This window comes from Pseudonaja textilis, chromosome 7, assembly GCF_049901715.1.
Source record: "Pseudonaja textilis isolate UNSWEBS1 chromosome 7, rPseTex1.2, whole genome shotgun sequence".
NCBI lineage: Eukaryota > Metazoa > Chordata > Lepidosauria > Squamata > Elapidae > Pseudonaja > Pseudonaja textilis.
This window is the reverse complement of record NC_141996.1, coordinates 35207637-35221436: the sequence shown is the minus strand read 5'-3', so window position 1 is coordinate 35221436 and position 13800 is coordinate 35207637. Positions and strand designations below refer to the sequence as shown.

Below are 13800 nucleotides of genomic sequence, written 5' to 3'. Positions count from 1 at the left end.
AAAGAAGTGTTTGAAAATGGAAGAACTTTTCTTGGAACTAAAAATGGAACTAAGAAACATAAAAAAATGTTAAATGAAAGAAATGAATCGTAATCTATTACCTTACAATTATTAGAAATGGTGATTAGGAGAAAGAACAACAAGGAGTACCAGAAGGGGAGGAGGTAATTAAAGAAGAAGCCAGCTTTAATGAACAAAGGGAGCAACGACCATCAAAATGAAAAAAAAAAAAGGGAATTAAAACTTGGAGGGTTGATGAGGCAATTAAAAAGGAAAATGTCTTGAAAACCAAACAAAGCAGAAAAGGGAATTACAGAAGAAAGTCTTAAAGACGGAGGGAGATAAAAATTGGAATAAAAAAAGAAAGGAAGAAATGAAAAAGATGTAATAAGAGAAAGAACCAGAAAATAAGGATATATTGAAACCGAACAAAAATAATTAGAAATTGTTTAGTCAGGAGACATAGAGACAATGGGTAGATAAAGATTAAAGAAAAGGGATTCTGCAAGGCAATGTATTGTAATACATAAGAATGTAGCTTTTAAATGAGAATGAAACTGATATATTTTCTTTAATTGGGTTTTTATTTAAGGATTGTTGTTAATTTATATATGGATAATAAAATAAAGAATATAGTTAATTGAATTATGAGGATCCTAGTGAAAAACTAAAATCAATTTCTAGAGTTAACTGAATAGATCAATATATTTGAAATAAATGATTTAGAAAGTAATTGAGGGGAATACTACCTTGCCGTGTATGTGTGTGTGTGTGTATACACACACACACACACACACACACACGACATATAGTAATTAGAAGATTATTGTTATTAAATTAGAATGTGATAGTTATATAGTGATTATATTATGATAAATTTTGATTATCGATTAAAAGGAAATAAATTGAGGGATGTATAAAATAAAAGGGTGGCACACTCTAATTAATACTTAAAGGGGGAAATTTTGGGGAATTATTAGATTTAAGATGGAATTTATTGAATAATGAAATAAAAGTATGTGACAAAATTGCAAATGTGACAGATAAAAGTATTAAGGTATAATGAATTTTGAATTAAAAAAATAGAAAGTTAGACTAGAGAATAAGATTTGAGAACATTTATAGAAAAAGGAATTAAGATAAGATATAAATTGAAATGCATTTAATAAGTGTAAAGAAAATAAGAATAATGGAGAAATTTACTGGAAAATAGAAGTGATAATATGATATAGAATTGAATGTGAAAGATAAATATGTACTAAGGTCATGTTTGTGTTGAAGTGTAAACCTGAAACCACATTGTTCACTGAAAGAGATGTTTTTAAATATAAAAATAATAAAAATTTATTACAAAAAAAACCACTTGGAAAAATCAATTATTGGCCAAAGATTTATGCAAGTTACTAATCAGAAATTATTCTAGCTAATTGGATGAAAATTCTTGAACTAGGAATAATAGCATTTACTGGTCTACAGACCTATCTGAACTATAACACCGATCCATCATGATGTTTTGAACTATAAAGCATATAATGCCAGTTTGAGGAGCTTACTGATAATTTAGCCAAATAAATAAAATAGCATTTAATACTCAGCAATAGATAACAAATTTTGTATTAGATTTGTATTAAATCCTTAAAATTTCCAGAAAAAAAACTATTTTTACAATTTTATTCTGCAATACAGGTAGTTCTCAACTTACAACTGTTCATTTGGTTACAATGTTACAATGGTACTGAAAAAAGGTGACTTAAGACCATTCTTCATACTAAAGCCCTTTGCAGGATCCTCATAGTCACATAATGGAAATTTGGATACTTGGCAAGTGGTACATATTTATGATGATTGCAGTATCCCTGGGTTACTTATTTAACAAACGCCCTGCTTAGCAATATAAATTTTGAGTTCAATTTTGGTTGTAAGTTGAGGACCATCTGTAAAACTGATAAATCTACCTGGCGTGAAGGAAAAATAAATATAATTGATATTTTAAATGATTATTCACATAAAACTAGTGATGATCAGAATCTACAAAGAGAACAGAAAAGGATGTGCAGGAAAGCTAGTCTTTTATAATATAAAAGGACTTAATTTTCTTCATTTCTATTATCAGAATTAATTACTTACATTACCTCTATAATTTACACTAGGTATCATTGGTATGAAGTTTTGATTAATATCTGATTTTAGTAATAAAAAATCATTTAACAAAATGTTATTTTACATTGCTCACTTGGTTTGGAAATTAAAACGTTTTTTGCTGGTAATAACATCCTCTAACAACTGGAAATTCTCTCCTTTAAGAGTGAAACTAAATCAACTTACAATCAACTTCTCACAATTTAAAACTAGAAAGGAAAAAGAAGCATGCAACAATGATGCACAAGCTCCATCAGAAGAATAAGTTTATCATGAATATAAACATTGCTAAATATATGGGATTGTTCATATTCCCTCTATTCAATTAATGTTATGCATTCTTAATTTGAATTAACCAAAGTCATGGTCCTTACTATTTCTTTGCCCTAAAATACCTAATGTAGATTTAATCAACATCTGGCTTACAACTTTTGCCATAGGAAGCAATACATTGGCTAGTAAGATGACAGAAAACAGCATGGCCTTCTATTTGTTCTTCTGTGTGAAATCTCTTCAGATACTTGAAGAGTATAGAAAGTGTGCTCCACATCATGAAACATAAAATTGCACAATAAGAAAACTTGTATCTCCCATAATGAGGTACACTGACACTTTGCACTTCCAGAAGAATCACTTATGGTGGATATGTCATAGAAAAAAATATCAAATTAAATGAATTCAGTCAATTGGAAATGGAAATAGCAACCAACTGTAGTAGACAATTAGACAATTGCAAGAAGGAGAAATCAGCATAATACTAGAAAGTTAAGCTTTCACACTGGAAAAGTCCAATGGCTATTGGAAACGAACAATAACAAGAAGAAATGAGACAAGTCCTTATTATGTGGCCATTTTAAAGCCAAAAGGAAGCCCAGCTGCTGTTGATAGAGGAACAAAAGGAAAGTACAATGATGAATATCTATTAATCCTACAGTTACAGGGAATGTCAGAACCAGAAACCAAGGCAAACTAAACAATGTTAGAGCAGACATGTCAAGACTGAATGTTGACATTCTGGGAGTCAGTGAACTGAAATGAACTGAAACTTCATTTCACATCAAAGAAAAATCAGATCTTCTATTGTACACTAGAAAACCACAGAAGAAATGGAATTGCCATAATTGTTAACAAACATAGTGTCAAAGCCAGTGTTTCAATATATCCCACAAATGAAAATCTGTTCTTTGTTTGATTCAAGCCAATCAAGATTGTGGCAATTCAACTCTATGCTGTAATAGTAGAGGCAGAGGAAGCTACAGCTGAACAATTTTATGGTAATTTGTAATAGCTTGTCCACACTTTTAAAATTGTCAGATTAATTATCAGAAAACAGAATATTAAATTTGGAAACACAACAAAATCTGAAATAATGGGGAAATTTGATCTTGGTGTATAAAATGAAGTAGAAGGGAGACTAATGGCATTCGGCCAAGAAAATTTAAATACCTTGTTGAATATCTTCTTCAAACAAACTTAAAGATGACTTTCCTTATGGATAATGCTGGATGGAAAAAAATCAAAATTGACTACACATTGTGTAAACAAAGAAAAACAAATGCCATTCAGCCAACAAAAACAAGATTAGGTGCTGAATGTGGCAGAGTTCTTTGCAAAATTATCATTTAAACAAAATAATAAATAAAGCCAAATAGTCCGACCAATAACTTACAGTATCAACTATATTTTATATTATTTTGAAAATATTTAATAAATTATATCTGATAGAGTACCTGAAGAATTCTAAAAAGAAATGTATGATATAACGAATGAAGAATCAAACAAAAGTATCTGAAATGAACACACACACACACACACACACACACACACACACACAAAAACGTATCTCTGTTGATACATTGAAAATAACTGAAGAAATACTGAATACTGGAGGCAACAGAAAATTGAAAACCTAACACAGGATCAAGAAAAATGGGAGGGGGGATTATATGTACATAAGCAGTGAACAGAAAATAGGATAGTAATCAAAAAGAAAAGACAGGGTATTTAAGTAAAATATAAATATCAAGAACATTTTGTGCAAAAATGAAGATCATAGAAATATATAAAACTGTATCCTCAACATCACCCTCTCTAAGAAAACAAAGGAAGAAATTGCCAAATATAAAGGTTTGATCATTAAACCATAGACAGTCATAATAGAAAATGAAATTTTATAAGCTTTAGAAAATATTGCTAACAACAAAGCTGCATGAGTTGATTAAACACCAGATGTATTCTTTAAAAGCTTACAAGATAATGCAGTTAAAATGCTATAAGCAGTGCCAAAGAACTGGAAAAGATTAGTTTATAATCCTGTGAAATAAATTGCAGTGCTAAAGTATGCTCAAACTACCAAATAAGTTCATTTATCTCAGTACTTAGAATTAGAACTGTCAGATAAGCTGAACTCAGAAAATGCAAAAGTAAATGCCGCTTTGGTAATACCAATGGATAATGGGGGAGGCAATGGCATTTCAGAAGAATGTCTATTTTTGCTTTATTAATTATATTAAAGCTGTCCTTCAACTGGGCAGATTATAACAAAATCTACTTACCCTAAATCATGGGTTATTTTGATCAATAGAAACCCAATAAGAAGCAATGAAATGGTTTGGAATTGGGAAATGAAACTGTCCAAATATATATATATTCAATTCATATAACTACTATTGTGCAACAGGCAATGCAAATAGGTGGACAAAAGCAAAAATAGATTTTATGTTCCTAAGTTCAAAAATTCTTGATGACTTGGCTATGAATAAAGAAACATTTGTTACTTAGGAGAAAATATATCATAGATCTTTCTCCCAAGTCTGAGTTTTTACACTAATAATCAAGCTAAAGCAATGACTGAAGATCTTAATGCTTCTGGGGAGGAAATTAAGATAACTTAAAAATAGTCAGTTAAAGTAATAGTCTCACTGATGAAATATGAAATAATAATTCAAAGATGTAATTAACAGACATTTCTGAAGAAATAGCGATCAAATGACTTGAGTAGCAAATACAAGTTTCATTCCATGGTCAATTTTTTCTCTTACTGAGCTGTCCAGACAGTTTAGAGTTAATGGGATTTGGGATAGTTAGTTAGGAATTGTGAGCTGTCCCCTTAAGGAAATGCATCATGGTAAATGTAGTTAAGGTATCCTGGGAAATGTAGTCCATGTCATGTGGTTACATCTATAATCCTGATTGGTAGCTATATTGATCCTTGTTGGGTTGGGGGAGGCAGGCATGATATTCCCCTCTGAAAAAAAAATCGGGGCCGGCCAAAAGAGACCCCGCGCCACGAGCCAAGAAATCGCACACACAACACCAACGCTACACACCCTTCCTTTCCAACTGGTCACGTGTGGATCAGCTCCAGAGCTGGGTAGCCGCTTCCCTGGGGGCGGGGCCGAGGCAGCTGCCTGGGGAGCACCCGCTGCTTTCCCTCGCCAAGGCCGGGCAGTGGCGTGTTGCATGGAGACGGCTGGTCTGTGGCTGGCCAGCTCCCTTTTCCTGCCGCTCAGCGGCCTCCGCTCGCACCGCCCGGGCTTCGCTCAGGTGTCCGGCGTTGCTACCGCTGGCGTAGCTCCAGTCCTGCATTGCCTCGGGAAGGCAAAACTGGGAGCTGCTGCGCCTGAGCCTCTGGTGCCGCTGCTGCTGTTGCAAAGCGCCACCGCGGCTCTTCCTTTTTGCCTTTCCCTTCCTGAGGCAACGCGGGACTGGAGCCGCGCTGGCGGTAGCAACTGACTCGGGGCCTCTGAGGGGAGGAGAAGAAGGGGGGAAGGGGGGGTGATTCCCCAAAAAATCGGAATTCCAATTTTAATCGGAAGAATATCATGTCTGGGAAGCTCCCTCACTCTTGCCTGAACACAGCCTCGTGGTGGCAGCTCTACCCCCTGCCTCTGTGACTATGGGATAGAAAGATTAATATCATTTACACTACGATTTCAACTATGCAAAGAATTGGATATTAGATGCATCTCGACATAACTGTGAGTCACCTAGAGGATACCTAATATAATCCAATAAAAAAAAACTTTGTATGGAAGAATTTGTAGTTATTCTATCTGTCTTTATATTCAGCAAGTGAATCATAAGACAGAATACTTACAAATGCTGTATCTTAAAAATGTATCCCTTGATCAGCCTTCCTAAAACTTACTTTACAGTATATGAATCATTCTTGTTACTATTCTTCCAATCTTTTCAAGTTTATAATGATCCTCCTTAAAGCCAGAATTTGGCACATATTTGAGATACCAAGATAATAATGAAGATGAAAACTACTTCCCATGATTTAGAAACCATGCTTATATTGTAGGAGATGGAAATTAGGTTTGCTTTCTTGTAGCAACATAATTGCTGACTCACAGTCTACTGATAATCAGCTGTAAGATCCCTGCCTTCCATATAACTACTTGCTTGAAAATTAAACCAAAAAAAGGTGCTTTGAAGGTTGAGTAAAAGAAGAGGTTAGGAACAGGGGTGAGGGATGAGGGACACTGCAAGTCCTATCATTCTTCTGTGATAGCAAAATGACCATTTCTGTACTCACCTGCTTGATTGGTTGTAATGCTGACTGCAGCAAATTGTCTTGGGAAGGTACTTAAATCAGATACTCCATTAACAGCATCTATCTCAAAAGTGTAATTTGTATGAGCCAACAGATCCACTACAGTCACAGTGGTATTGGAGAGTCCCATCTGATGAGGAAGAAATCTTACTATATTGCTACATGGTTCACAGAGCTTGCTGGTTCCTCCACATTTCTTGCATACAATGTTGAAAGTTACATCCTTTCTTCCCCCTGTGTCCAAAGGCCAGCTCCAATCTAGGATAACTGAGGTTTCATTGATATTAGAGATAACATTTCTGGGAGCAGAAGGTGGTCCTATGTGGAAAGAGAATGAAAATAAAATAAGTATTAATTATCCTGTCTGAATTCTGCTCAAGAAATAAAGTCATTTGAGCGTGCATTTAACAGTTGTCACTGACATATTGTTTTATTATCTATCTTATATCTCTTAAGCAGAGGTGGGGAACTGTGGCCCCTTTATGACTTGTGGACTTCAACTGCTAGAATTCCTGAGCCAGTATGATGGCTTAGGAATTCTGGGAGTTAAAAGTCCACAAGTTATAAAAGGCCATAATTCCGCATCCCTGTCCTAAAGAAAGATTATTTATTATATATTCTCTTACATACTTTAAGAGATATCAACCAATTTTATAACACGTGTATTCTAATGTCTAGCTTTAATCACTTTTCCAAATTAACTAATATTCAGGCTATTACTATGAATAAATTCAGCAGCACTGAAAGGCAATAAAAACATTACGTATAGCCATATAAAGCACTTTATTAAGAAATTAACCAAATCAGTAAAGTATGCATTGCCTTAATGCTGTGCTTTCATTATCCAGCTGATGCAATGTGCCATGGTAACTGAGGAATGGTAACATATTCAGGCCTGTGAAATATCAAAGTTGAGATGAGGGTCAGTCCTATTTTACTAGCTGCCATTATGGGTTAAGTGACTACCAACAAGCTGTTTGTGTGCTTGTAAACCATGGGAAGGAGTAATTCAATTCAGTAATTTAAAAAAAGGTTGCTTTTTTCTCTGATTTAATTCAGTGGTGGAATCGGTCAAACCATGTGAGTCCAATCATCCATCAAAGCTTTATACGGTCTTAATAAAAAGCAGACTTAAGTCTAGGTACTCGGGTTTTTAATATGTAGCCCAAGGCTCAATGTTAGTCTTCCACAATGGACAACTGTATATATGAATTTCCACAATGAATGAATGAGAATTGTCACACCCAGATATAGGGATAATTAACCAGTTATATGATTGGAAGTAATTCTAATATAACATTGTATTAATTACAATTATTATGCTACTGTGCATAATAATGATAATGCAATAAAAAGTAGTAACGATAAGAATGGTGGTGTACCATACAAACACAATGTACAGTGATATAATAAAATTGTTCCTTTTTCAATTTTTTTAACAATAAAAAACTAAAGTAGAAATACAGACTAAAGGTATGTCCATATTATTGTTTACATCACAAAGAAATTGTCTCTGGGCCTATCTGATCCTACATAACTGTTTTGAAGGTCTTCATTTATTTGCTTCGACCCATGTTTCCTGTTTATTGGAAATTGGTACAAGTCTGGTATCTTACTTTTAACTTGTTTACCTGCTTGGTTTTTCAATTGGTATGCACTTTCATTTTATTCTACCTCCAGATTCCAGAGTTCAAGTCTTTGGTTTGTCTCCCTCCCTCTTTCTCTCTTCATAATAGAATGCAAACTTTGTCTTCCAGGAGTTTGCATTTTTGTGTTTAAAAATTATTCTCCACTCCTTTTCCCAAACCAACAACCATAACAATATCTAATCATGATTAATATGGAAATACTAATGACATGGAAATACTCTAAAATGCCTAGATTAGGGATGTCAAACTCAATGCCCGGGGGCCAGATCCGGGCCACAAGGTGCTTAGATCTAGCCTGGAAATAATGATGAATCAGCCCATGGTGCCTCTGTCAGTGAAAAGGGAGCTTGTGAAGGCTGCATGCAGCTCTCCTAAGCTCCACTTTCTCTGGCAGAGTGCTCAGGCCATCACAGGTGCTCTCCAACAAACACAAGTGACGTCACGCTGCCATACCCACCCTGGCCCTGAGGACAACACAACCCTGATGCAGCCCTCAATAAAATTGAGTTTGACACTCCTGGCCTAAATGACCAACAACATGTAAGGACAGGTTCCAGTGTCATCATAATGAGGTTACTCACTTGTGCAAGCCATTGATGGAACATCGCCTTCAGATCGAAAGTAGTTCTTCTCACACTTGCAGTTTGTAGAACCTTCCACATTTGTTGAACTATGGGGTGGGCATTTGGCACATTTAACATTACCAGCAAAGGCTTTATAAAAACCTGGTTGGCAAGCTGTAAAAGAATAGTACTTGCTTACAATTTTTCATATTAAAGTTTCATTGTTCTTTGCCAGGCAGGGAAAAGATTTTCCACCTGAAAACTAAAAGACAATATTGAAACAGCATATATGAAAAAAAAAGTAGTTGCCTTGGTCTTAGTGTATCAAAGTATATTCACTTTATGACTTTGCCTCAGTCTAAGCAAAGTATATTAATTCTAAACCATATTCTGGAGAATTGGTAAAAATCAGGGCCTTAATTTAAACCTTCCTCTCTTTTTTTCTTAATCAATTCTAGAGTTTCATATTTCATTTACATTAACACGCTTTGCATGCAGAAAAAAGAAACAGTTTTATCTTGGACATTTTTAATCTCATTAATCTCTGCCATTTTCCAGAATGGCTATTAATTATTGTCTAAACCAATATAGACATCCTTGCTACAATACTATTTTTCCTGCCACCAAGATGGCGGCGCGTTCACACGCAGCAGCCCCAAACTCCCGGTATTAGTGTGTGGTGTTTGGAATGATGTGTGTATCAATGTGTGTGCATAGTGTAGATCAAGGAGCAAACTTTGCCTACACACACCTAGAGCTGCTAAACATCAGGCTCGCAAGTCAATCCAGGATTACCAGCAATTTTGCCAGCAACATAGCAAAGTTCATAGGGAGACTTCCAGGATCTCCATGGATTGTCGTTGGATCGGGGAGATGCTGACGAAAGTGAAAGGAACGGAAACAAAAGTGCGGCTGTAGAGCTGGTCTGTTGGCTCAGCTCTGAAAGCAGCCCCATAGACTAGCACTGCCAAGTGTCTTTTTGAGCAAGGCCAGATCCCTCATCCACGAAATTGATGAATTAGAGCTGCAGATGGTAGCAAGCAGGCTTTTCTACAAAAACTGTGTGATGATTGTAACAGAGACCTGGCTACACCCAGCTGTACCCAATGAAGCAGTGGAATTGACAAGCCGAGTCATTTATCACTCTGATAGTGACTCTGGTAAGAGCAAGGGAGGAGGACTCTGTATCTATATACACAAGGACTGGTGTGTTAACAGCAGAATAGTTTATATGTATTGCTCCCCAGATGTGGAACTGATGACACTCACATGTAGGCCATTTTATCTGCTTAGAGAAATCACTGTGATAATTATTATAGCTATTTATATTTCAGCTGATGCCAATGTCAGCGTGGCACTTTCTAAGCTATATGATGTCATCTCCAGGCAGCAGCAAACTCACTCAGAGGGCGCTATTGTCATGGCTGGGGACTTCAATAAAGCCTGTTTAAAGATAGTTCTCCCTAAGTTTGTGCAGTACGTGCAATTTTCCACCAGAGGGAAGAACACTTTAGAATGTGTGTACGCTAACTTGAAACAGGCATATAGAGTAACTCCCCTCGCCCACCTGGGTACATCCGACCATCTTTCACTTCTGTCATGCCCAAAGAATGTCCCTCTCAGGAAAGTAACTCAGCCAGTCATGAAAATGATTAAAATCTGGCCAGAGGATGCTCTCAGTCAGCTGCATGACTGTTTTGAAACCACTGAGTGGAGTGCATTTGAACATCAAAACTTGCATGAATACACTGATGCCGTACTCTCTTAAAGCAAAGTGTGCACTGACAATGTAACAATGGACAAGTGCATCAGAGTCTATGGGAATTGTCAACACTGGATGACTGCCGAGATAGGGATTCTGCCTTTAAGGCAGGGGACAGGGATATATATAGAGAGAAAGAGAAGCCAGGGCAACCTTTAGAAGAGGCATTAAGATGGTAAAACAGCAATACAAATATAAGGTGGAGAACCACCTAGTAGATAACAACCTGAACCAAGTGTGGCAGGGACTGCAGCATCTAACTAACTATAAGGGCAACATAAGAATCACAGTCAGTGCCTCATTAGTAGAGGAGTTGAACATCTTCATCCACTATGAGGTGAAGCCTCTGCCTGCCAGCCTTCTGATTCCCTGCCACTCTCCCTATATGAACATCAAATGAGAGCTGCACTGAAGGATGTGAATCCCAGTAAAGCTGCATTTCCAGATGGAGTGGTAGTGGTAGCTGGGGATAGTGGCAGTGGTAGCTGGGGATAGTGGTAAAGATTTGTGCCGATCAATTAGACAAAGATCTTTAACATCTCCCTGCAAATGGCCTGTATTTCATCATGATTGAAAGCAGCCACTATTGTCCCAATCCCCAAGAAAACAGCAATTAACTATCTAAATGAGTACAGATCTATCACGTTAATGGCAGTAGTGATGAAATGCTTCAAAAGACTGGTTCTCCAACACCTTAGGACATGCCTCCAACCAGACTTTGACAAACATCAGTCTTCCTACAGGGGGAACAGGTCAACACACGACGCTATAGCTACTGCCTTACATTCTGTAGCAAGCCATCAGAGAAAACTGGAAACTATATCAGGATGCTTTTCATTGACTACAGCTCAGTCTTCAATACTATCCTGCTGAGCATCCTTATCGAAAAGCTGACTGACTTGGATTTTTCCTCTTTCAACTGTGACTGGATCAAAGGCTTTCTGAGCGATGTCCACAAACAGTGAGGGCTGGGTCTGTCACATCCACCTCTCTGAAACGTAACACCGGCTCTCCACAGGGCTGTGTGCTCAGTTCCTACCTGTACTCACTGTAAACACATGAATTTGTATTGTCTGATGCATCCACTGTGATCATTAAATTCGCTGATGATTCTACTATATTGGGTCTCATTACAGGTGGAGATGAAACAGCGTACAGGGGGGAGGTTCAAAAATTATCCTCATAGTGCATAGAAAACAACCTGTACCTAAACATCAGCAAGGTAAAGGAGATGGTGTTAGACTTCTGGAAGAAGAAAGAGGAACCTGCCCCAACTTTACATCGAGGGGGGCTGTGTGGAGAGAGTTTCCTCCTTTAAATTTCTGGGAGTCTACCTAAGTGAAGATCTTACCTGGAAAATCAACACAACCCAGGTGGCCATTTCCTTAGGGTCTTGTGAAAGAATAAAGTGGAACAATGACTGATGATCTCCTAATGATCCACAATAGAAAGCGTCCTCACATATTGCATTACGGTGTGGTATGCTGGCTTGACATCCGTGGATAGAAAGACATTACAGAGGGTGGTGAGCACAGCACAAATCATTGTGTGCTGTTCCCTGATACCACTAGATGACATCTCTAGGACTCGCTGCCTTAGAAAAGTAAGGAAAATTGTCAGGGATGACTCACATCCTGGTCAGAACTTCACTCTCCTTCCATTGGGTAGGTGATATAGAAGCATAGCCAGCCATACCAACAGGCTGAAGAACAGTTTCTACCTATGGGCTGTCAGACTTCTGAATGGAAAATAACCTCATGTCAACATAGTATGATAGACTTGCAGGGCCGGCACATTGTGCAACAAGGTCACATAGTGTAATAAGATTGGGACTGGGTTAGGGACTTCTGTCCTCACTGTGAGTTCTGTTGGGGGGGGTGCACAAAGGGACACATGTTATACTCTGACAATAAAGGTAATAATAGTTAGAAGAACTTTGCATAAAACAGGTATTTATGTTAGGAATATAACAGATCTAGAATAAGCAAATTATAACTATCTCTTGTTCAGTAGGCTGTCCAGACTAAGAAATGTCAGGTTATCTAGGAGACCTCCATCAGGTCTCTGCATCCTTGAAGTGCCACCCCATTAAAAATGGGCTTGATTAAGAATAGTATCTACATACATAGGTGTTTAAACTGAAAAATAACATTTTCATTTGTTGAATATTGATATTTGAGAAAACTCAGTCATCCTCCATTTCTGTGCTGAGAAAGTTAAAACAATGTGAACCAAAAGCGAAATGAGGTGGGCAGAAAAGATATAATTTTTAACTAGAGAATATGATACTTAATACTGATAATTGCACCATTACTAAAGAATGTGTCCAATTGAAGGGAAAAATAAATTATATAGTTTCAAAATTGCTTTGATGTTTATGTTCTGTAGTGATCCTTGAGCATGAATTCAACTCTCTTGCAAAGTCTAATGTTTGCCGATGATCCAGCACACTTTGGTTTGATCTTAGCATATGTAAGCAAGCCATAGTAACCATAACAAAATGTGAATAATGAAATGTTCATATAATTCTGAAAATAAGCAAAAGCACAATGAGCTTTTTCTGGTCAAAATTAAATTATCTCTCAGTATATGATCCTTCCACTTACAGACACTGCTGCGGATAGTGTCTTAGCTTGTATAATCTGTTAGTGACAAACTCCAGGAGGTGGTGTTTCATTAACATTGGCATGTTCCTTTAGTCTTTTTCATTGCCTAGACTGAGTCAGAACCACCTCACATCATGTTAATACAAAGTGAAAAGTGAGAATGACATAATCTGCAAGTAACTGCATGCCACTATGCTTCATTAGAATACAGTATTTATAATGGGTAAATCCTGGGGATGGGCATAGAGCCACAGTGCCTGGACGTCTGCCATTACCTCTTCTCAAATGGCCACAAACTCTCTTTTATTTATTAACTGAATTACATATCCTGAGATAACAGCTAATTTTACTGGCTTCAGTTCCAGTCACCTCTCACACATTAAAAAAAAGAAAAAGACTTTTCCCCTCAAAACCATTTTTCTGATCTACAAAATATATTTAAACACATACAGAAATTATATATAAACCCACCCTCTGTTTGGTGTCTCTTAGCCTACAGACTAATAGATAAATTAAAACA

The 13800-nt window shown here is 36.8% G+C and overlaps 1 protein-coding gene across 2 annotated transcripts in view; it reads right to left on the bottom strand.

Annotated features, from left to right (window-relative positions):
* Positions 1-13800, bottom strand: part of EPHA3 (EPH receptor A3) — a 218075-nt gene that overhangs the window by 53805 nt on the left and 150470 nt on the right. For both annotated transcript variants that reach the window (XM_026700759.2, XM_087937437.1), the window contains 2 exons: positions 8931-9086; positions 6683-7018 (listed from right to left, as the gene is read on the bottom strand). In XM_026700759.2, coding sequence (XP_026556544.1) covers positions 6683-7018; positions 8931-9086 — 492 coding nt within the window. The remainder of the gene's footprint in view (positions 1-6682; positions 7019-8930; positions 9087-13800) is intronic.